General features: G+C 52.2%; 1 protein-coding gene across 4 annotated transcripts in view; it reads right to left on the bottom strand.

The window, feature by feature from the left end:
- MYO6 (myosin VI) overlaps positions 1-15,371 on the bottom strand; it is a 105,534-nt gene extending 90,163 nt beyond the window's left edge. For all 4 annotated transcript variants that reach the window (XR_008462302.1, XM_054162541.1, XM_054162542.1 and 1 more), the window contains exons 1-2: positions 15,235-15,371; positions 2,563-2,632 (exon numbers count right to left, since the gene is read on the bottom strand). Coding sequence is in view for 3 of the 4 variants with exons in the window: in XM_054162541.1 (XP_054018516.1) it covers positions 2,563-2,632; positions 15,235-15,351 (187 nt within the window). In the remaining variant the exon portion in view is untranslated. The remainder of the gene's footprint in view (positions 1-2,562; positions 2,633-15,234) is intronic.
- Between the last annotated feature and the right edge of the window lie 9,115 nt (positions 15,372-24,486).

The following is a 24,486-nucleotide window of genomic DNA, read 5'->3' as shown; positions in this document are numbered from 1 at the left end:
CTATAGCACAGGTTGGGATGGTAAGTGTGTTATTAACCAGGCTCTCAGGATGGTTCAAAACCATAGAATAGAACAGAACAGAATTAACCAGGTTGGAAAAGACCTTTGAGATCATCAAGTCCAACCTATCACCCAACACTATCTAATCAACTCAACCATGGCACCAAGTGCCTCATCCAGGCTCTGCTTAAACACCTCCAGGGATGGTGACTCCACCACCTCCCTGGGCAGCACATCCCAATGGCCAACCTCTCTTTCTATGAAGAACTTCTTCCTAACATCCAGCCTGAACCTCCCCTGGCACAGCTTGAGATTGTGTCCTCTTGTTCTGGTGCTGGGTGCCTGGGAGACCCCAGCCCTCAGCTATTGATAGACATTGATCAGATTCCTCTCAGCCTTCTCCTCTCCAGACTGAACAGCCCCAGGGCTCTCAGCCTCTCCTCCCCAGGCAGTGCTGCAGTCCCTTCAGCATCCTTGGACCCCTCCCTTGGACTCTCTCCAGCAGATCCCTGTCCCTCCTGAACTGGGGAGCTCAGAACTGGATGCAATATTCCAGGTGAGGTCTCAGCAGGGCAGAGTAGAGGGAGAGGAGAACCTCCCTGGATCTGCTGGCTACCCTCTTCTTAATGCAACCCAGGACCCCCTTGGCCTTCTTGGCCCCCAGGGCTCATTGCTGTCCCATGCAGAGCTTGCTGCCCCCCAGCACTCCCAGCTCCTTCTCCTTGGGGCTGCTCCCCAGCAGATCCTCTCCCAGCCTGTGCTGCTGCAGTTTATTCTTCCTGCCCAGCTGCAGGACTCTGCACTTGTCCTTGATCTCATTCCAAACTTCAGTTCCCTGACTGGGACACTTTGGAGCCAGGACATCTCAGCAAAATCACTGTGACAGGCCCACAAATTCAATACCTTTTTCCCTGAGAGGGAACACAGACAGCAGCTCTGCAGAGCTTCAACACACACAGTGTTTGCAGAACACAAGGTCTCATCTCTTTGTTCTTCATGGAGCAGCTGGAGCAGCTGGATTTCCTCTCATGGGATATAAACACTAACCTAAAACAGGAATCACCTGAACAACTTTCAAAGTCTTAGCCAAAGAGTCCACCTCAAAGCTCCTTCACCAGGCAGCACTCCTGTATCCAGATCACTGTGACCTGTTTTCCTTTTCCAATGGCCCTGATGCCTGCCTCCAGTTTTGAGAAGGGTATCTTAAGATTTATGTTCAACTCCCTGTAATTACACAGGAATGCTGAGAAACAACTACCTGAAAGGAGCTGTAGCCAGCTGGGGGTTGGTCTCTTCTCCCAGGCAAGCAGCACCAGAACAAGAGGACACAGTCTCAAGCTGTGCCAGGGGAGGTTCAGGCTGGAGGTGAGGAAGAAATTCTTCCCAGCAAGAGAGATTGGCCACTGGGATGTGCTGCCCAGGGAGGTGGTGGAGTCACCATCTCAGGAGGTGTCCAAAAAAGGCTTGGATGTGGCACTTGGAGCCATGGTTTAGTTGTCAGGAGGTGTCAGGTCTTAGGTCATAGGTTGGACTTGATGATCTCTGAGGTCTTTTCCAACCTGGTTGATTCTATGAAAGAGGTTACTGCTGCTGCTGCTAAAGCAACTAATTCTTTTGCTGCACAGTAAGAGACACAGGTAACCTCCTTAGGGCTGAATGCAGTTGACTCTGCAGCAGTTTGGAGACAATCCCACCTCTCTGAAACTGGGTTACAGTTGTATGTGAAAATCATCTGTCACAGCAGCACTGTATCACAGCACATCAGATGCTGGGAGGGACCTCAAGCGGTCATTGAGCCCAAGCCCCCTGCCAAAGCAGGATCCAGGAATGCATCCAGGTGGGTCTTGAAAGTCTCCAGAGAAAGAGACTCCACAACCTCCCTGTTTCAGGGCTCTGTCAGCCTCACTTAGATTGAGACATCCTCTAAAATGCCCAACTGAAAACTAAACAGCACACTAAATTATAGTCAAACTGGGCTCACTTTCAGAAGTTTAAAAAGCTAGTGGAGATCATACACAGGGTGCTGGAGCATCTCTCCTGTGAGGACAGGCTGGGTTTGTGCAGTCTGGGGAGGAGATGGCTCCAAGGAGACCTAATTGGGGCCTTCCAGTATCTGAAGGGGGCTACAAGAAAGCTGAGGAGAGACTTCTGAGGGTGTCAGGGAGGGATAGGACTGGGGGGGATGGATCCAAGCTAGAGGAGGGGAGATTTAGGTTAGATGTGAGGAAGAAGTTGTTCCCCATGAGGGTGGTGAGAGCCTGGCACAGGTTGCCCAGGGAGGTGGTGGAAGCCTCCTGCCTGGAGATGTTTGCAGCCAGGCTGGAGGTGGCTGTGAGCAACCTGCTGTAGTGTGAGGTGTCCCTGCCCACGGCAGGGGGCTTGGAACTGGCTGAGCCTTGGGGTCCCTTCCAGCCCTGACAATGCTGTGATTCTGTGAAATTCAAGCAAAGAAGCAAAACAAAAACTACAAGGAAGAAAGAGGAAGCTTGCAAGGAAACAATACTCTCTTCTAAACACATTTGTTTTTCAGGTGCACAATTTAGCTTTGAATTCATAACTCACAATTATCTTCTACATCCTTTTTGCTGTCCTCTTCTGCAGGAAACACTTGATTGATAGCAGCCTGGAAAGTCTGTTGGGCAAAAACATATGAACACTGTCAGATTCCTCTAACAACAAGAAAGCAGAGTTCAAAGATGTCTGCTGTGACAACAGAAGTGAGAGCACTGAACTGTGCATGGTTTGAAATGAAGTTGCCAGCTTTGTACTTCAGCACTGGAAATTCTGCTGAGTTACTGGGTGCAGATAGGAGCTTCAAAAGATGTGTGGCCAGCAGAGCCAGAGAGGTGATTCTGCCACTTTGCTCTGCTCTGCTGAGACCTCACCTGCAGTGCTGTGTGCAGCTCTGGAGCCCTCAATACAGGAAGGACAGGGACCTGATGGAGAGGGTCCAGAGGAGGGCCATGAAAATGCTCAGAGAGTTGGAGCAGCTCTGCTGCAAGGACAGGCTGAGGGAGCTGGGGGTGTTCAGCCTGGAGAAGAGGAGGCTCCAGGGAGACCTAAGAGCAGCCTGCCAGGACCTGAAGGAGCTGCAAGAAGGCTGCAGAGAGACTGTTTGCAAAGGCCTGCAGGGACAGCACCTGGGACAATGGCTTCAAAGGAGAGAAGAACAGATTTAGATTGGATATCAGGAAGAAGCTCTTACTGTGAGCGTGGTGGAACACTGGCACAGTTTGCCCAGGGAGGTGGTTGGGGCCCCATCCCTGGAGATGTTCAAGGTGAGGCTGGACAGGGCAACCTTATCTAGCTGAGGATGTCCCTGCTGCCTGCTGAGGGGTTGGACTGGATGACCTGCTGAGGTCCTTTCCAATCCAGACTTGGTGCCATGGTTTAGTTGATGAGATGGTGTTGGGTGACAGGTTGGACTGGGTGATCTCAAAGGTCTTTTCCAACCTGGTTAATTTCTATTCTGTTCTATTCTATTCTATTCCATCCTATCCTATCCTATCCTATCCTATCCTATCCTATCCTATCCTATCCTATCCTATCCTATTCCATCCTGTCCTATTCTATTCCATCCTGTCCTATCCACATTACTACAGTACATTACAAAGATGCAGCCACTGTAAGAGAGATGTTTTTCTTGCAGTAATAGCTGATGCTCATTTCCCAACCTGCATGCCAGATTGTCACACTGTGCAACACAAAAAAAGGTTCAAAAAAGCCCAAAACCCAGTCCTGCAAAGGGATCAGCAATGCAGGAGGGGCCACAGCTTCCTCAGTTTTGCCAAGATGCATGAAGAATAAAAGGCAGATGATGAGTTCAGCCACAGGACTGTGCTGTCACTGCCATGGATTCACAGAATGGTTTGGGTTGGATGAGACCTTGAAGAGCATCTGGTTCCAAGCCCCTTGTAGCTATCAATTATCCTAAATCACCTGCTCAGCACCCTGCTTTGGACTGGCAGGAATCAGATCAGCCTTTAAAAGCTGTGGTCTTGATATTTGTGAATGTGTGCTGCAGATTCATAGGATGGTTTGGGTTGGAAGGGAACTTAAAGATCATTTAGTTCCAACCCCCACTGCCACGGGCAGGGACACCTCCCACCAGCCCAGGTTGCTCAAGGCCACATCCAGCCTGGCCTTGAACACCTGCAGGGAGAGGGCATCCACAACCTGTTCCAGTGTCTCACCACCTTCATTGTGAAGAGTTCCTAATAAGCAGGGGGTTGGTCTCTTCTCCCAGGCAATCAGCACCAGAACAAGAGGACACAGTCTCAAGCTGTGCCAAGGGAAGTTTAGGCTGGAGGTGAGGGGAAAGTTCTTCCCAGAAAGAGTAATTGGTCATTGGGATGTGCTGCCCAGGGAGGTGGTGGAGTCACCATCCCTGGAGGTGTTCAAAACAAGGACTGGATGTGGCACTTGGAGCCATGGTTTAGTTGTCTGGAGGTGTTGGGTGATAGGTTGGACTTGATGACCTCTGAGCTCTTTTCCAACCCTATTGATTCTGTGATTCTATGATCCCTTCAGGTACTGGAAATCTGCTCTAAGATCTCCCCAGAACCTTCTCTTCTCCAAGCTGAACAGCCCCAGCTTCTGCAGCCTGGCCCTGTAGGGGAGGGTCTTTAGCTCTCTGATCATCTTTGTGGCTCTCCTCTGGACCTCCCTCCACTCTAAGTGGTTTTAAAGCATTCCTATTTAAAATATTCCTGTTCAAGAGGTAGCCTCTGTCTCCCCAAAGGCTCAGCTTTGGTTGTTGGTGGTTGTTGGCTTTTCTTCTCCAACAAATCACTACAAAAACTCAAGACAGACCTTGCTTCTACCTTCCTATTCCAGTTACACAAAGCAGTCACTTAGCAAGCAGCCAGGTCTGACCAGAAACATTCACAACCCAAGCCACTTTGTTTTGTCTTTATTCTGCAAAGCTTCACAATTTCTGTTGCTGGTAAAAGGAAGGGCAAAGATCCCAGCAGGCACAGATTGCAGCTGCTGCACAGAAATATCCTTATTGGAGGAGGCAGGTTTTCAGTGATACTTGCTTTTGTTTCCCTGTACTAATGGCTTGTCTGAGCCAGAGATGAAGGAACAAAACCCCTCTTGTGCCCATTAAACACCACCACTGCCACGCTGCTGCAAGCAGCATCCCCTTTTCCTCATGGACATGGAGACAAGAAGTCTGGCCTCATGTTTGAACAGGCAACCAACTGCATCTAAAGAATGACCTCAATAAACAAACTTGTTTGCTTCTTCCACGTTGCTCACAGCATGTTAGTCCCAGGAGACACATCTCATATGGAAGCTTAGGAGATAGTGACTTTGCTTCAGGCCACTGGAATGGGCTGCCCAGGGAGGCTTTTCACAAGGCAGACAGTGAATAGTTCTTCTGCTTGACTTCTCCCATAACATTCATGTGAGGCTCCACAATTTCACATGCGCACATAATTTTGCCATGGGTTAGTTGTTTGGGTGGTGCTGGATTGGTTGATGGGTTGGACGTGATGATCTTGGAGGTCTCTTCCAACCTGGTTCATTCTATTCTATTCTATAAACCCATCATCAATACACTGGAAATACTAAAGCATTAAAGTAAGTTTGTACCTGTTTATAGCTCACCTCCCTTGCTTGGGCACTGAGGGAATGCAGAACTGCTTACCAGCAAGCAAGCTCTTCTGCAAGACCTGCCTCTTAGCCTCTTTGCAGTGAAGGGAACAAGTTTTGGTCTTTTGTGGATGGAAGCAATTTTCCTACTGCCTTGCCCCAGTGTCTGCCAGCAGTGGCAGAGCACTGCATGGCTTTGCTCTTCCTGTCAAGGTGATGGACTACAGCTCAAAGCTATAGAGTAGGGCAGTAGCCATTGGGATGTGCTGCCCAGGGAGGTGGTGGAGTCACCATCTCTGGAAGTGTTTGAAAAGAGCCTGGATGAGGCCCTTGGTGCCATGGTTTAGTTGATTAGATGGTGCTGGGTGAGAGGTTGGACTCAGAATCACAGAATCAATAAAGCTGGAAAAGACCTCAAAGATTATCAAGTCCAAACTGTCACCCAAGACCTCATGACTGCTAAACCATGGCACCAAGTGCCACATCCAATCCCCTCTTGAACAGCTCCAGGGATGGGGACTCCACCACCTCCCTGGGCAGCACATCCCAAGGGCCAATCTCTCTTGCTGGGAAGAACTTTCTCCTCACCTCCAGCCTAAACCTCCCCTGGCACAGCTTGAGACTGTGTCCTCTTGTTCTGGTGCTGGGTGCCTGGGAGAAGAGACCAACCCCCACCTGGCTACAACCTCCCTTCAGGGAGTTGCAGAGAGCAAGAAGGTCTCCCCTGAGCCTCCTCTTCTGCAGGCTAAGCAACCCCAGCTCCCTCAGCCTCTCCTCCCAGGGCTGTGCTCCAGACCCCTCCCCAGCTTTGTTGCCCTTCTCTGGACACCTTCAAGTGTCTCAATGTCCTTCTTAAACTGAGGGGCCCAGAACTTGAAGATCTCAAAGGCCTTTTCCAACCTGGTTAATTCTGTATTCTGTACAGCAGACATCACTTGAGAGCTCTTGTAGTTTACATCATCATGGACAGCCAGCCACAAATTCCAGCTGCTTTTGAAGTGGGCAAGGCTAAAAATGTCTCAGAGCAGAGCTAATTGCTGCCAGTCAGAAAACTGTAACTCTGTGATATCCTTTCCCTGCAAAGTTATCCTCAAGCATGCCATGGGTAGCCATAGTATTTTGTCATCCCCTTATCAGGACCTAATGCAGATGAAATGCACACAAGAACCTCTCCTATGGGCAATGGAGCTGCTTGATGACCTCCATCAGACCAAATTCCTCTTAAACAGCCTTTATCAGAGCTTGCTGGAGCCATGGAGGACCAGGATGTCTTCACCTGCCTCAGAAAGTTGCCAGCTGCTACTCAGAGCTACAGCAGGGGCAGAGATCCTCCCCCACTTTCCCTCCCTCTCACAACAGAGCAGTTAGACCATGGCAGCAGCATCATTTGCTCCCAAGCTTGTCCATGACAAAGTTGTGTCTCCTTGGCTAAAGACATATGTGAACACAACAGATCGAGCTGTATCTCCTTGGCTACAGAACACAGCAGGTCAAGGTCTGTCCCCTCGGCTAGAGATACTTCTGAACACAGCAGCTGCCCCCACAATCAGTTCCTCGTGCGTGAAACAGTGGAAAAGTTTAGGAGGAGCATGAGCAGCTTCATGGCAATCTAACTTCACTTCTTGCTCTCATCTGCTGATCTGCAGCCCAGGTTTATCCACTGACAAAGGCAGGGAGAGGGGACACGACAGCCAGCTAATCCTCTAGACTTTGCATGCACCTCTGGTACTTCAGCAGTTCGTGTACCTACAGCCAGCCACACCAGCTCTACCCCAGCAGAGGAAGAGCTCTCTCAAGCTCCTCACCACTCTGCCTTCTGACTGAAGAGCAGTTTCAGTGTCCTCCCCCCTTTCTTTTCCTCTGAAGTGTGAATTTTGAATGGCATTCTAGAATATTTCAGAAGCAGTGAAACAACTCAGCAAGGTGAAGCCAGCTTCTCTGAGAGCAGGCTGCAGGGCAGAGCATGAAGCTTAGCTTCAACTGCACCAACAAAGAACTTCACTCCTGTAGGGCACCCTGCTGCCTCATGGCAAGTGATTAGTTGCTGTGCAGGTAAGGCTGGCAGTGAGAGGGGCAGAGCTCTGAATTTCACTCCTGTAGGTCACCCTGCAGTCTCATGGCAAGTGATTAGTTGCTATGCAGGTAAGGCTGGCAGTGAGAGGGGCAGAGCTCTGAATTTCACTCCTGTAGGTCACCCTGCTGTCTCATGGCAAGTGATTAGTTGTTGTGCAGGTAAGGCTGGCAGCTAGAGGGGCAGAGCTCTGAGCACTGCCACTTGTGAGTGAAAAGGCAAAGGGGAATGGTACCCAAACTAGTCTGACAATTCCAGGAGGAGGAGGAGGGGGGGAGAGGAGGAGGAGGGGAGAGGAGGAGGAGGGGAGAGGAGGAGGAGGGGAGAGGAGGAGGAGGGGAGAGGAGGAGGAGGGGAGAGGAGTAGGAGGGGAGAGGAGCAGGAGGGGAGAGGAGGAGGAGGGGAGAGGAGGAGGAGGGGAGAGGAGGAGGAGGGGAGAGGAGGAGGAGGGGAGAGGAGGAGGAGGGGAGAGGAGGAGGAGGGGAGAGGAGGAGGAGGGGAGAGGAGGAGGAGGGGAGAGGAGGAGGAGGGGAGAGGAGGAGGAGGGGAGAGGAGGAGGAGGGGAGAGGAGGAGGAGGGGAGAGGAGGAGGAGGGGAGAGGAGGAGGAGGGGAGAGGAGGAGGAGGGGAGAGGAGGAGGAGGGGAGAGGAGGAGGAGGGGAGAGGAGGAGGAGGGGAGAGGAGGAGGAGGGGAGAGGAGGAGGAGGGGAGAGGAGGAGGAGGGGAGAGGAGGAGGAGGGGAGAGGAGGAGGAGGGGAGAGGAGGAGGAGGGGAGAGGAGGAGGAGGGGAGAGGAGGAGGAGGGGAGAGGGGAGAGAAGGAGGAGGGGAGAGGAACAAAACCCAACCAACCAAACACACACAAACCAGCCCAACACAACAGACTTGGCCTGAAACTGAACTTTGGACATTCTGATCCTTGCTTTCAAAGTATTCCTTTATAGTTAGCACAGAAGAATAGCTTTCTGGCTGTGCACAGCATGCCAGGGCAGCTGCCCCAGAAAGTCCTCCATGACCCTTCAGAAGTGGCACACAGCCATAAGGTGCCTCTGAGTTATGGCAGGGGGGTGTCAGGGAGTGCCTGCAGCACCACACACCTCACCAAGGCCTGCCAGAAGCTCACCACTGCTGAGGCCCCAGGGAATCAGGATCTGAAGGGGGCTGGGGAGGGACTTTATAGGGTGTCAGGGAGTGACAGGAGTAGGGGGAATAGAGCAAAAACTAGAAGTGGGGAGACTGAGATAGGATGTGAGGAAGCAGTTGTTCCCCATGAGGGTGGTGAGAGCCTGGCACAGGTTGCCCAGGGAGCTGGTGGAAGCCTCCTGCCTGGACCAGGCTGGATTGGGTTCTGAGCAACCTGATCCAGTGGTAAGTGTTCCTGCCCACGGCAGGAGGGTTGGAACTGGCTGATCCTTGAGGTCTCTCCCAACCCTATGATAAATGCCTGCCCTCCACTTGCACAGAGGTGCAAGAAGGGTCCTGGGATGGCATCTCAGGGTGCAAGTCCCTCCAGGGTATCTCTTCCTGATCACTTTATTTGCATGAACCATCTCCAGGCAAAGAGTAGAGTCCCCCATCTGGCCATTGCACCATCAGAGATTCTTCTCCCTGTTGCAGCATCAAGCACCACAACAAGAAGATGGACACAAGAGGACCTGAGCTCAGGATTCCCAGCAGCTCAGAGAGGTGCAGATCCTGCTACCAAAGCTTATTGTTTTCAGGATCCTTTACAACTGGGAATAAACTTTCCAAAAGGAACTTCTGGACTACTCTGGCCCAGGTCACTCTGTCTGCATCTACCTGGCACAGGGGGGCAGGAAAGCTTTACCTCAAGATTGCCACAAGGCAAAGAGCAACTGATGTGGTTTCCCTGGAGCTGAGCACAGCCTTTGACACTGTCCTGCCCCACAGCCTGGGCTCCAGGCTGGTGACACAGGGGTGTGATGGGTGACCACTGGATGGACACAGAACTGGCTTGATGGCCAAAGAGTGGCTGTCCATGGCTCCATGTCCCAGTGGAGGCCAGGGACAAGCAGAGTCCCTCAGGGATCAGTCCTGGGACCAGGCTTGTTCAACATCTCTGTGGGTGCCAGGGACAGTGGCACTGAGTGCAGCCTCAGCAGGGTTGCTGATGACACCAAGCTGTGTGGGGCAGCAGACAGCTGGAGGGAAGGGATCCATCCAGAGGGACCTGGACAGGCTGCAGAGCTGGGCACAAGCCAACCTCAGGAGGTTCAACAAGACCAAGGGCAAGGTCCTGCAGCTGGGTGGAGGCAATCCCAGGCACAAATGCAGGCTGGGCAGGGACTGGCTGGAAAGCAGCCCTGAGGAGAGAGCCTTGGGGGTGCTGGGGGAGGAGAAGCTCAGCAGGAGCTCTCAGTGAGCACTTGCAGCCCAGAGAGCCAAGCAGAGCCTGGGCTGCAGCAAGAGAAGTGTGGCCAGCAGGGCAAAGGAGGGGATTCTGCCCCTCTGCTCAGCTCTGCTGAGACCACAGCTGGAGTACTGCCTCCAGTTCTGGAGCCTCTATTGCAAGAGGGATCTGGAGGTGCTGGAAGGTGTCCAGAGCAGGGCCAGGAGGATGAGCAGAGGGCTGGAGCTGCTCTGCTGTGAGGACAGACTGAGGGAGTTGGGGCTGTTCAGTCTGGAGAAGAGAAGGCTCTGAGGAGACCTCATTGTGGCCTTCCAGTATCTGCAGGGGGCTCCAAGAAGGCTGGGGAGGGACTGCTCAGGCTCTCAGGTAGTGATAGGACTAGGGGGAATGGAATGAAGCTGGAGGTGGGGAGATTCAGGCTGGAGGTGAGGAGGAAGTTCTTCCCCATGAGAGTGGTGAAGCCCTGGGATGGGTTGTCCAGGGAGGTGGTTGGGGCCCCATCCCTGCAGGTGTTTAAGCCCAGGCTGGCTGAGGCTCTGGTCAGCCTGATCTAGTGTGGGGTGTCCCTGCCCATGGCAGGGGGGTTGGAACTAGATGATCCTTGTGGTCCCTTCCCACCCTGACTGATACTATGACATCCTCACCTGATGAGTACCACAACCAAACCAAACTGAAGAAAACCAGCAACCAAACAAAAACTCAAACCCAAGCCAAGCCCCACACCCAGCAAATACACAACAACAAATCTGTTCTTCGTGTGCTGTCCCTGGAGGTGTTCCCAAAAGGCTTGGCTGTGGCACTTGGAGCCATGGTTTAGTTGTCAGGAGGGGTTAGGTATAAAGGTCACAGCTTGGACTTGATGATCTCTGAGGTCTTTTCCAACCTGGGCTGTTCTATGATACTAGTGGCAAGTGGCTGCCTTTCTGCCCACCTCCATCCCTGTACACTACCATGCAGCTTCTGGTGGGACATGAGCCAGGGCTGCCAGCCCTGCCCCCCCAGTGCAATTGGGAGCCCATTCTCAGGGCAGTGCTCCAGCCCTAGGTGGTTCCACACTCATTAGCAAAGCATTCTCCAGTTTCTCTGCTCTCTGGCCAGCCCTGGCAGTTATCAGCACTGCAAGCTGAGGCTCTGGCTTTCAGGGAGCAGCTCCCAGCTGTAACACATGCACCCCCCCGTCCTGATAACAAGCTCCTGCAGCTTGGATTACTCTTCTTTGTGTGGTGCAGGCTGGGTGACTGATCCCCAGCTCTGCTGAGACAACTCAGCTTCCCCTCAGAAATGTAAATGCTGTTGCTGACTCTGTGTGAGCTGTGCTACCCAGAACTGCCACTGATGGTTTGCACGGAAGTGGGGATGCAGTAGGAGTGTGGCCAGCACAAGAGTGTGGCCAGCAGAGCCAGGGAGGTTCTCCTCCCTCTCTGCTCTGCCCTGCTCAGACCTCACCTGGAATACTGCATCCAGTTCTGGGCTCCCCAGTTCAAGAGGGATGTGCTGGAGAGAGTCCAAGGGAGGGCTCCAAGGATGCTGAAGGGACTGCAGCACTGCCTGGGGAGGAGAGGCTGAGAGCCCTGGGGCTGTTCAGTCTGCAGAGGAGAAGGCTGAGAGAGGATTTAATCAACCTTTATAAATATCTGAGGGCTGGGGGTCAGGAGGGAGGGGACAGGCTCTGCTCAGCTGCACCCTGGGATAGGACAAGGAGCAGTGGATGGAAACTGCAGCACAGGAGGTTCCAGCTCAGCATCAGGAGGAACTTCTGCCCTGGGAGGCTCCCAGAGCCCTGGAGCAGGCTGCCCAGAGAGGCTGTGGAGTCTCCTGCTCTGGAGCCTTCCCAGCCCTGTCTGGATGTGTTCTGTGTGCCCTGTGCTGGATTCTCAGCTCCTGCTCTGGCAGGAGAGTTGAACTCTGATCTCCAGAGGTCCCTGCCACCCCCTAACATCCTGTGAACTGTGATCCTGTGAACCTGTGTTGGCCAACTGCCTTCACCCAGTCTGGACTGGGCTACCTTGGGTTTCATAATACAAAGCAACCCATGGCCACACTGCTCTCAGGTCCTCCACCTCTCTGCCACTGCTTGCTCCTGTCCTGAAAACTTTCCACTGCTTCCTTCTGAAGGTGGATCAGTTCTCTGACCTCATTTGCTGTGTCACACAGCCCAGCAGGCAGAGCTGATGGGGTGTCACTGCAACCCCAGAGCTGGCTGGGGGTGGAGAAGGGAGGGAGTGTTGGAACTGCAGCCTTGCAGCATTTACTGCAGTTGCACACAAGATATTTTGTAAGGGACCATTCAGTGATATAAAAGGCAATAATCCAATCTATGCACACACATTGCCTTCCCAGCCTGTGATCTCTGGTAGGCTCCCAGTGCCTACAAAGGAGCCAGATGACATGTTAATGACCCAGATTAAAAAATAATCATAAGTTACACTGCCCAGATATGTTTACAAGATCAGGTTGCTCTTCTCCTCCCTGTAATTATCATGGGCAGCTCTGGAGCTGCTGCATCACTCTGCCTTGTTGCACAGCACTTCTGAACTAGCATTTCAAGTAAACAAAGTTGATAATCATAGCTCAGGCTGGAAGGGATCTCCAAAGCTCATCCAGTCTGCCCTCCCCACACTCAGCAGGGACATCCCCAGCTAGATCAGGTTGCCCAGAGCCCTGTCCAGCCTCACCTGGAATATCTCCAGGGATGGGGTCTCAACTACTTCCCTGGGCAACCTGTGCCAGTGTTCTGCCACCCTCACAGTCAAGAACTTCTTCCACATATCCAACCTAAATCTGCTTTGCTCTAGTTTGAAGCCATTGTCCCAGGTCCTGTCCCTGCAGGCCTTTGCAAACAGTCCATCCCCCCCTGCAGCCCCCTTCAGGTCCTGGCAGGCTGCTCTTAGGTCTCCCTGGAGCCTCCTCTTCTCCAGGCTGAACACCCCCAGCTCCCTCAGCCTGTGCTCATAGCAGAGCTGCTCCAACCCCCTGATCATCTTTGTGACCCTCCTCTGGAGCCTCTCCATCAGCTCCCTGTCCTTCCTGTGCTGAGGGCTCCAGAGCTGCACACAGTGCTCCAGGGGAGGTCTCAGCAGAGCAGAGCAAAGTGCTTGCTTCTATTTCTAGAATTACTTTCTGTTTCTAAGGAAAGCAAAACCAACTTCCTCTCCACGCTGCTGGGAGAAACAAACCAAGCCTTTGAGCATTCCCCAAAAGGAAGGACTGCTGCATCACCTTGTGACCTGTGACAAGGCATGCTCTACTGCCATGTGCTCTACTGCCATGTGCTCTACTGCCATGTGCTCTACTGCAGCTGACAGGAAAACAAACCCAAGGAGTTACAAAAGCCATTTTTATCTTTTCCATACTTGAAGATAGAGAAAGGAGAAAGTTGTTAGAAAAGGTGCATGGTGATGGGATGAGGGAGACTGGATTTAAGCTGGAAAAGGGCAGAATGATGCTGGAGATCAGGAAAACATTCTTTACAGTGAAGGTGGTGAGAGCCTGGCACAGGCTGCCCAGGGAGGCTGTGGCTGCCTCCTCCCTGGAGGTGTTCAAGGCCAGGCTGGATGAGGCCTTGAGCAACCTGGGCTGGTGGGAGGTGTCCCTGCCCATGGCAGGGGGGTTGGAATTGGATGACCTTTAAAGTCCCTTCCAACCCAAAGCATTCTATGAATCCAGGATAATGACAGCACAGTCCTGTGGCTGAACTCATCCTCTGCCTTTTATTCTTCATGCATCTTGGCAAAACAGAGGAAGCCAAAGTCGAGGCTGCTCAGCCTGGAGAAGAGAAGGTTCTGGGGAGACCTTATAAAAGCTTTCCAGTACCTGAAGGGATCCTGCAGGACAGCTCAGGAGGGACTGTTCACAAGGGCTTGTTGTGATAGGATGAGAGGGAATGAACTGAAGCTTGAAGAGGGCAGATTGAGACTGGAGATCAGACAGAAATTCTTTCCAGTGAGGGTGGTGAGAGCCTGGCACAGGTTGCCCAGGGAGGCTGTGGCTGCCTCCTCTCTGGAGGTGTTCAAGGCCAGGCTGGACGAGGCCTTGAGCAACCTGGGCTGGTGGCAGTGTCCCTGCCCATGGCAGTGGGAGCTGGAACTGGATGATCTTTAAGATCCCTTCCAACCCAAACCATCCTATGAATCTGCAGCACACATTCACAAATATCAAGACCACAGCTTTTAAAGACAGCTTGTAAAGGCTGATCAAAAGCAGGGTGTTGAGCAGGATGATTGATAGCTACAAGGTGCTTCCTGCAGGAGCTGACATTTCCTTACGACACACTGAGCCTGAACCATGCCACCAGCAATGCTGAGCAGCTGGAACACAGCACTGAGGGTGAGCTAAGGCCCAAGTGGCATTCACTTTGCCTTTAACTGGATGCAGCCATTGCACAGGATCTTTGCTGGACATCATGTCACTTCTCAGGCAAGAGGATTCATCTCTCAATCTTCACCAGCCTAAGAGTGAGATCTCTGACCTAAGCCACAGCCTAGCACACCCTGGGGGACACTCTGCTTGTAAGGGAAGAGAGAGAAGGTAGTGTCCACAGCAGAGTCTCAGCCAGGCTCTGACTCAGGGAAATAAATTAGCACTGAATCACAGAAACATTCAGGTTGGCAAAGACCCTCAGGATCACCAAGCCCAACCCAGAACCCTACTCTGCAAGGCTCACCCCCAAACCATAGCCCCAAGCCCCACAGCCAAACCACCTTCAAACACAGCCAGCCTTGGGGACTCCACCACCTCCCCGGGCAGCACCTTCCAATGCCTGACCACTCTGGTGCCTAAGGTCCACTCTAAACCTCCCCAGTCATAGCCTGAGGCCATTCCCTCTTGTTTTACCACTAATCACCTTTGAGAAGAGACCAGCACAAACCTCTCCACAATGTCTTTTCAGGTAGTTGTAGACAGCAATGAGGTCTCCCCTCAGCCTCCTCTCTTTCCCACTAACCATCCCCTAATGTCTATGGAGACTGAGTCCTCTTGCCTTTCACCAGCACATGCAGATCACTGACACAAAGCAAGCATTGCTTATCAGTTTCATTTGTAATGCAAGCTCCAGCTGAACAAAGATCCTCAGCCAAATCCAGAAGAGAATTCAGGGTTTCCCCTCCTTCAGACTGTGTGCAGCTGTAGGTACTGGCAAAGCCTTAGCCTCTGGCTAAAACAAGGTTTTCCACTGTTCCTTTGTTTGTGAAGCACTTACCTTGCCTTTCTGGTTCAAAGGTTCAATAGTTAGGGTGTCAGGGCCAATGTCCACAATCATCCCCATCTGAAACCCATCAGTTGGGTGTGGAGCCCACACGGGCTTCCCGTCCTCCATGGTGGGGTCTAGCCACTGCTTCCTGCAAGAGAAATAATCATCATCAATCAAAAAGTGTATACAAATGGAGTAAGCTCTCAGGATTCACTAAGCAGACTCTCAGCTGTTATGTTTATTCCTGTTATTCAGAGTGGAAGGAGCCAGGCTACAGCCTGGCAGGGCAAGACTCTCCCAGCCTTTCTTCCAACCTGCAATGCTTTGCTTGCAGAGGACACCCTCAGACTTCAGCGTGGAGAAGATGCAGGTTGGACTGGGGGAAGGTCTACAGACTGCTCCCTGCAGTTCTTTCCCTGATCTCCCTAACCAAAAAGGAAGCCTATGTCATGATGGAAACAGAATCACAGAGTGTTAGGGGCTGGAAGGGACCTCCAAAGCTCATCCAGTCCAACCCCCCTGCCACAGCAGGAGCACCTAGAGCAGCTCACACAGCAACACATCCAGGCAGGTCTGGAATAGCTCCAGAGAGGGAGACTCCACAACCCCCCTGGGCAGCCTCTGCCAGGGTTCCATCACCCTCCCAGGGAACAAATTCTTCCTCCTCTTCCCATGGCACTGCCTCTGCCTCAGCTTCCACCACTGCCCCTTGTGCTGGCATTGGGCAGCCCCCAGCAGAGCCTGGCTCCAGCCTCTGGCCACTGCCCCTGCACAGCTTTAGCCCCAGCAAGGAGCTCACCTCTCAGGCTCCTCCAAGCCAAGCTCCAGAGCCCTCAGCTCCCTCAGCCTCTCGTCCTAGGGAGTATGTTCCACTGCCTTCATCATTTCCATGCCTCTACACTGGACTCTCTCAAGCAGTTCCCCGAGGTCCTTCCTGAACCGAGGGGCCCAGACCTGGACACAATCTTCCAGAAGTGGCCTCAGCAGGGCAGAGTAGAGGGGGAGGAGAACCTCTCTCGACCTACAAACCACCCCAGCCCTTCTAACCCACCCCAGAATGGCATTGGCCTTCTTGGCCACCAGAGCTCATTGCTGGCTCATGGTCAACCTCCCATCCACTAGGACAGGGTCACAGGACAGACTGAAAGCCCAGGCTGTACTAGCAGTATGTATACTTCTGATATACAGATGATAGAAGACACAGCTGTGTGTGTGTGCATGCAGTGGGCCACATGCCTGAAGGATGCTTGTCTGCAGCTAATGCAGTGTGTAAATAGTTGGAATGTCTGTAAAGGGCACAATACCAAACCACAGGAGCAGCAAGCCAGGCTCCTGCCCTCTGAGAGGAATGGAGCTGCTCACGTGGCTGGGCACATGGCTTTTAAATACCTCACAAACAGACTCAGCCACAATTCATTTACCACACCATAAGCCTCCCTGATATTGTAACATTGCAACTCTGCCTCTCAGGGAAACTCCAACCTTGCTTTCTCCACAAAATATGATAGGAAAATTGCTTCAGAGGAACAGGAGCAGGGAGCTCATGCTGCCCTGTGCTCAGCACTGCTTAGGCCACACCTGGAGTCCTGTGTCCAGTTCTGGGCTCCTCAGTTTAGGAAAGATGTTGAGCTGCTGGAAGGTGTCCAGAGAAGGGCAACAAAGCTGGGGAGGGGTCTGGAGCACAGCCCTGTGAGGAGAGGCTGAGGGAGCTGGGGTTGCTTAGCCTGCAGAAGAGGAGGCTCAGAGGAGACCTTGCTGCTCTCTCCAACTCCCTGAAGGGAGGTTGTAGCCAGGTGGGGGTTGGTCTCTTCTCCCAGGCAGCCAGCACCACAACAAGAGGACACAGTCTCAAGCTGTGCCAGGGGAGGTTTAGCCTGGAGGTGAGGAGAAAGTTCTTCCCAGCAAGAGAGATTGGCCATTGGGATGTGCTGCCCAGGGAGGTGGTGGAGTCACCATCCCTGGAAGTGTTTAGGAAGAGTCTGGATGAGGCACTTGGTGCCATGGTTTAGTTGGTGTTGGTGATAGGTTGGACTGGATGATCTCTGAGGTCTTTTCCAACCTGCTTAATTCTGTATTCAGATGCCAAGGCCAAGAAATTCAAACCCCAGGTTCCTCAAGTTATGCAGCTAAATAAGCTCCTGGATTGAAAGAGGTATTTGATTGCATGCAATGCTCATTGAGCTCCCCAGGCAAGCTGCCAGGATTGGCACACTCTGAATGGGGAATGCTACCCATTTTTATATGCTCAATGAATTTTTTCCCCCCCTTTTGTTATTCCCCTAATAAAACTGAAGTCCACACAGCTTGAAAAGCTCACTTCTCCTGGCTGCTTCCTCCTCCCCTCCAAATCACACTCACAGACGTGAGTGACGTGGTTTAGGGATTCCAGCACTTGTCAAAAGCATCACCAAGGTGTAACTTGCCTCCCTCATCACCAACAAAAGGAGCTTGGCAAGCAGCAGAGAAAACACTGGCAGCAAACTCCCAAGAGCCTGCAAGCCAGGAAAAGCATCTCACATTTTTCTCTTCCCACATTTTGAAGGCAGAATAAGGTCTGACATTTCTTACAGCCAGCAAAGGCTGCAGATCTCTCTGCCATAGACACAGCAGCAAGGGGGAGCGGGGAAAAGAGCCAGCAGCCCATCAGAAAGTTGTCCAGGCAGGAGCAGAAAAGGCCACTCTTGTCCCACAGAGGAGCTGTCAGGACATGCTGCACATGACCTGCTGCTTCCTGCCCCCGAGGAGTTCTCAAAGGTTTGAAGAGAAGGAAAAGGCTTTGGGAACGCTGCTGCTCTCAGCACCTCCCCAGAGATGAAGACAATTTGCTGCTAACTTTGGTGTGAGCTAACAGAAGATTAGAAGCAGTTCTGAAGCAAAGACTCAGCATGCTAAAGCAAATGGGCTTTAAATGAAGCAGCATTCTGAAGAGGCTGAATAAAACCAGCAGTAGCTTGGTGCTGCTGCCTGGTTTCTGATCACATTTACCTAGCTAATCAGATACATTTTTCAGCCCCCTGATTGCAATTCAGGAAGCAAGAAGCTCACAAATGCTTCCAGTGTATTCTACTCAATTTATGACATCTAAAATCTTAGATTTCACAGAATCCTGGCCTGGCTTAGGTTGGAAGGGACCTCAGAGATCATCTACTCCAACCTCCCCACCACAGGCAGGGACACCTCTCAACTAGACTTAATTGCTCACAGTCTCATCCAACCTGGCCTGGAAGACCTCCAGGGAGGAGGCATCCACAGCCTCCCTAGGCAACCCATTCCAGAGTCTCACCATCCTGGTACTGAACAACTTCTTCCTGAGTTCCAGTCTAAACCTACTCTCCCTCAGCTTCAAACCATTCCCTCTTGTCCTATCACTAGACAGCCTGATGGCAAGTCCCTCTGCTGCCTTCCTATAGGATCCCTTCAGGTATTCAAAGGCAGCTCTAAGGTCACCCCAGGAGTCTTCTCTAGGCTGAACATCCCCAGCTCCCTCACATTTAACACAGAAAAGCTTCTAACCCCAGCTTACTTCCCCCCCCTTCCCGTTAATGGAGCAAATGAACTTCTTTGAACTCCCCAGAGAAAGTTTCTGTTCTGAAGCTTGGAGTGCCACAATCACTCCTGTTGACTCCAAACCTCTTGAACTTTACAGAACACAAGGGGTTGTTGGCCTTTGTTTTTCCATACAATTAGAATAAAATAGAATAGAATAGAATTAACCAGGTTGGAAGAGGCCTTCAAGATCATCGAGTCCAACCCATCATCCAACACCACCTAATCAACTAAAACCTGGCACCAAGCACCCCACCAAGTCTCCTCCTAAACACTTCCAGTGATGGAGGTGATGGGAAGAACTTCTTCCTCACCTCCAGCCTAAACCTCCCCTGGCACAGCTTGAGACTGTGCCCTCTTGTTCTGGTGCTGCTTGCCTGGGAGAAGAGACCAACCCCCACCTGGCTACAACCTCCCTTCGGGTAGCTGTAGAGAGCAAGAAGGTCTCCCCTGAGCCTCCTCTTCTGCAGGCTAAGCAACCCCAGCTCCCTCAGCCTCTCCTCCCAGGGCTTAGGACACGAGACAGCAGCTCTGGTACACACCACACTTGCATGGATTTATACTTGTTTCCAGCCAGATCTGAGCTCCGAGCTCAGCTGCCAGGGTGAAGCACAGTTGCTAAACAGCTGAGTTTATTTCTGGCTATAAACAACCCTTCATTCCCCCACAAGCCTACCATTTGCTTTTAAAATCCCAGTTCTAATTAGTACCTAAGCAGTATGTCACACAACCACTAAAACCAAGGCTCTCCCTCTCTCTCTCACAGCCCCAGCAGCGTGGCCGTGGCCCAGGACAGAGCCAGGTTGCACAAGGAAGAAACTCTGAACTCAGTGCCAGGAGTCAGAATCTGACCTCCCCAGTCAGCATCTGGAGGCTTCTGCTGTGCTCACTGACACAGGCTTCTGTTTTCTTACATGTCCTTAAGCCTGCTTCAAGCTTTATTAGCCAATTATGATAGGGGAGTGTCATGAGCTAAAGAATCCTCTTGAAGGAAGGACAGAGCAGGGACTGAATTCAGCCACCAGCAGGAAATGAATGGTTAAGAAACACACTCTAGGCTTTGCAAGCATCTTTAGAGTGAGGGTGGTGACACTGGGACAGGCTGCCCAGGGAGGTATCACAGAATCACAGTACATTAGAGGTTGGGAGGGACCTCCAGAGAGCATCCAGTCCAAGCCCTGTGCCAGAGCAGCATCACTCAGGGGAGTCTGCACAGCAATGCATCCAGGTGGGGGTGGAAAGGCTCCAGAGAAGGAGACTCCACAACCTCTCTGGGCAGCCTGCTCCAGGGCTCTGCCACCCTCACTGCAAAGAAGTTTCTCCTCATGTTGAGGTCCTGGATGCCCCCTCCCTGGGGGTGTTCAAGGCCAAGTTGGATGAGGCCTTGAGCAACCTGGGCTGGTGGGAGGTGTCCCTTGCCCCTGGCAGGGTGGTTGGAACTAGATGATCTTCAAGGTGCCTTCCAAGCCAAACCATTCTATGAATCTAAGAAGCCACTGGGTGAAAGCATCTGAATACAAGTTGAGTTGTTACTCAAGGGACAATAAATGAATACAGCCTTCTGCCTGAGATGTGATGCAAAACCACTTGTAACATCTTGGGCTGGGCATCACTCAGTCTCTGTCAGCTGGGACTCGAACAGGCAGCACACTGACAGTGGATACTAAAACCCTCCCATACCTGCTCTGTTGTCTGGAGCCCTCAGTACAGAAAGGACATGGAGCTGATGAAGAGGGTCCAGAGGAGGGCCACAAAAATGCTCAGGGGGTTAGAGCAGCTCTGCTACAAGGAGAAGCTGAGGGAGATGGGGGAGTTCAGCCTGGAGAAGAGAAGGCTGCAGGCAGAGCTCAGAGCAGCCTGCCAGGACCTGAAGGGGCTGCAAGAAGGCTGCAGAGAGACTGTTGGCAAAGGCCTGCAGGGACAGCAGCAGGGCCAATGGCTTCAAATTAGAGCAGAGCAGCTTGAGCTTGGATGTTAAGGAACAGGCTCTTCACTATGAGAGTGGTGGAACCCTGGAACAGGCTGCCCAGGGAGGTGGCTGAGGCCTTATCCCTGAAGATATTCGAGGTGAGGCTGGATGTGGCTGTGAGCAACCTGCTGGAGTGTGAGGTGACCCTGACCATGGCAGGGGGAGGTGCAACTGGCTGATCCTTGAGGTCCCTTCCAACCCTGACAGCTCTGTGATTCTATGGTTCACTGCACAGCAGGCAGAGCACAGCTTTCTGAAAGCTAGGAAAGCAAGCATCTCACACCCAGGCTAAAAGCACTGAACAAACCAATTTCAATACAACACCACCAAACACCAAGAGTCATCTGAATGAAGTTTCCAAACAACCTCATAAGCAAAAACTTTTTCCACTGTGAGGGTGACAGAGCCCTGGAACAGGCTGCCCAGAGAGGCTGCAGAGTCTCCTTCTCTGGAGACATTCAAAACCAGGGCACGTTCCTATGTGACCCTGCTCTGGCAGGGGGGGTGGACTGGATGATCTTTTGAGGTCCCTTCCACCCCCTATCATCCTGTGATTCTGTGAAACAGAGGCCAGAATGATCCATCTTCCACATCTGCATTTTTATGTATGCACTCAGCATACTCAAGTAGTTGATTATAAACTGCTAGGTCATTTTGGTGTCCACAGTCATAGAATTGTCAGGGCTAGAAGGGACCTCAAGGATCAGCCAGTTCCAACCCCCTGCCATGGGCAGGGACACCTCACACCACAGCAGGTTGCTCACAGCCACATCCAGCCTGGCCTTAAAACCCTCCAGGCAGGAGGCTGCCACCACCTTCCTGGGCAACCTGTGCCAGGCTCTCACCACCCTCATGGGGAACAACTTCTTCCTCACAGCCAATCTCAATCTCCCCACTTCTATTTTATTTCCATCCCCCCCAGTCCTATCCCTCCCTGGCACCCTCAAAAGTCCCTCCCCAGCTTTCTTGCAGGCCCCTGCAGATCCTGGAAGGCCACAATGAGGTCTCCTCAGAGCCTTCTCCTCTCCAGCCTGCACAACCCCAACTCCCTCAGTCTGTCCTCACAGCAGAGCAGCTCCAGCCCTCTGCTCATCCTCGTGGCCCTTCTCTGGACACCTTCCAGCACCTCCAGATCCTTCCTGGAACAGAGGCTCCAGCACTAGATAAGAGAGCTCCAGGTTGAACTCAATGATCTTAGAGAGCTATTCCAACTGCAACAACTCTATGATTCCATAGCCAGGAAGGCATTTGCCCTTCTCCCCTTTTGCAGTCAGTATGAAAAGAGATCAGGAACCCTGAACTCTCAGTTGAGCAGGGGAAGGACAGCAATAAGCCAAGCTTTTGTCTGAAGCTGGTAAACTTAATAGCTGCTCCTTCAAAGGTCAGATTTTATAGTTTCATAGCTGGAAAGCAGAATTCATCACCAGTAGCAGTATTCATCACACTCAGCACTGGTGCTTGAACACAGCAGTTCAAGCAACTTGCAAGAGAACACAAGATTGCACTCCAAGGATTATAACAGCAAGAAAACCACTCACCAGCTCTTCTTTAACTATCCCTGCACTTAGCAAAGGTAGACAGGAAGTTTTGGGCTCCCCAGTTCAAGAGGGACAGGGATCTACAAGAGAGAGTCCAAGGGAGGGCTATGAGGATGCTGAAGGGACTGCAGCACTGCCTGATGATGAAAGGCTGAGACCTGGGGCTGGTTAGTTTGGAGAGGAGAAGAGTGAGAGGGGATCTGATCAATGTCTATCAATAGCTGAGGGCTGGGGGGCAGGAGGCAGGGCACAGGCTCTGCTCAGCTGCACCCTGGGATAGGACAAGGGGCAATGGATGGAAACTGCAGCACAGGAGGTTCCAGCTCAGCATCAGGAGGAACTTCTGCCCTGGGAAGCTCCCAGAGCCCTGGAGCAGGCTGCCCAGAGAGGTTGTGGAGTCTCCTGCTCTGGAGCCTTCCCAGCCCTGTCTGGATGTGTTCCTGTGTGCCCTGTGCTGGGTTCTATGCTCCTGCTCTGGCAGGGGGCTGGACTTGATGATCTCCAGAGGTCCCTTCCAACCCCTACCATCCTGTGAGCCTGTGACAGCAACACACATTTCATACTACCTAGGAGATTAACAGTGGCTCATGTTAAATCCTGGGGTAGTCATGACAGCATCTGCACCAGCCAGAACGCATTTCCATGAAGAATTAAGGCACATACAAGAGAAAAGGAAAAAAGAAGGGAGGGGACAAAAAAACAAGGCAAGAAAATCTGGTTTCTGTAAAGCCAAAAGAATCCATTGAAAGGAAGAAGCAGCTTCCATGTGCCATCAGTGCCAACAGATCCAGCTCTCAGTAAGCTGTAGCATGGAAACACTTCCTTAGAGCTTTAGAAGAAACAACACTCACCTTTCCATAAGGCTTTGTTTGGTGACCCCCCCTAAAACCCATGGAACAGTGATTCTAGCTCCAAGCATTTCACAGCTACCAAAGGCAGGATCTGACTTCCACTAAGCCTGAGCAAAACTGCTAGATGCAAAAACCTGGGTGGAAAGCCAAAGGTTGGACTGGAAGATCTTGGAGGTTTCTTCCAAGCTGGTTGATTCTAGGATTCTGTTCTAGGATTTGCATGGCTCCTGTGATTCTGAGGGAGTGGTGGGGAATGGGGCCACAGCCAGTCACTAGTGCTGTCCCCCAGGGATCAGCACTGTTCTCTATCTTTATTGATGACCTGGAGGAGGGGATTGAGTCCATCATCAGGGAATTTGGAGAGGACACCAAGTGAGGAGCAGGAATTGATCTACTGGAGGGTAGGAGGGCTCTGCAGAGTGACCTTGACAGGCTGGACAGGTGGGCAGAGGCCAATGGGATGAGATTTAACAAGGTTAAGTGCTGGGTTCTACACATCGGCCACAGCAACCCCAGGCAGTGCTGTAGGCTGGGGTCAGAGTGGCTGAGAGCAGCCAGGCAGAAAGGGACCTGGAGGTGCTGGTAGATAGTAGGCTGAACATGAGCCAGCAGTGTGCCCAGGTGGCCAAGAGAGTCAATGACATCCTGGCCTGCAGCAGGAACAGTGTGGCCAGCAGCAGCAGGGAGGTTACTCTTCCCCTGTGCTCAGCACTGCTTAGGCCACACCTGGAGTCCTGTGTCCAGTTCTGGGCCCCTCAATTCAAGAAAGATGTTGAGATGCTGGAAGGTGTCCAGAGAAGGGCAACAAAGCTGGGGAGGGGTCTGGAGCACAGCCCTGGGAGGAGAGGCTGAGGGAGCTGGGGTTGCTTAGCCTGGAGAGGAGGAGGCTCAGGGGAGACCTCATTGCTCTCTCCAACTCCCTGAAGGGAGGTTGTAGCCAGGTGGGGGTTGGTCTCTTCTGCCAGGCACCCAGCAGCAGAACAAGAGGACACAGTCTCAAGCTGTGCCAGGGGAGGTTTAGGCTGGATGCTAGGAAGAAATTCTTCCCAGCCAGAGAGATTGGCCCTTGGGATGTGCTGCCCAGGGAGGCGGTGGAGTTGCTGTGCCTGGAGGCGTTCAAGAAGAGCCTGGATGAGGCCCTTGGTGCCATGGTCTGGTTGTTTGGATAGGGCTGGGTGATAGGTTGGACTGGATGACCTTGGAGGTCTCTTCCAACCTGGCTGATTCTGTGATTCTATTCTATGACTCAAATGGATTCTGTGATCCTGGGAAAGTCTGCCCACAAGAGGAGGAGCAAGTGTTTATGGGGAAAGCTTTCCAGGGGGCTCTGCACAGCTGGGCTTACTGACATTGTTTG

The sequence above is a fragment of the Dryobates pubescens genome, chromosome 6 (genome assembly GCF_014839835.1).
Source record: "Dryobates pubescens isolate bDryPub1 chromosome 6, bDryPub1.pri, whole genome shotgun sequence".
Lineage (NCBI taxonomy): Eukaryota > Metazoa > Chordata > Aves > Piciformes > Picidae > Dryobates > Dryobates pubescens.
The sequence above is the reverse complement of the archived record's forward strand: the minus strand, read 5'-3'. Positions and strand labels throughout refer to the sequence as shown.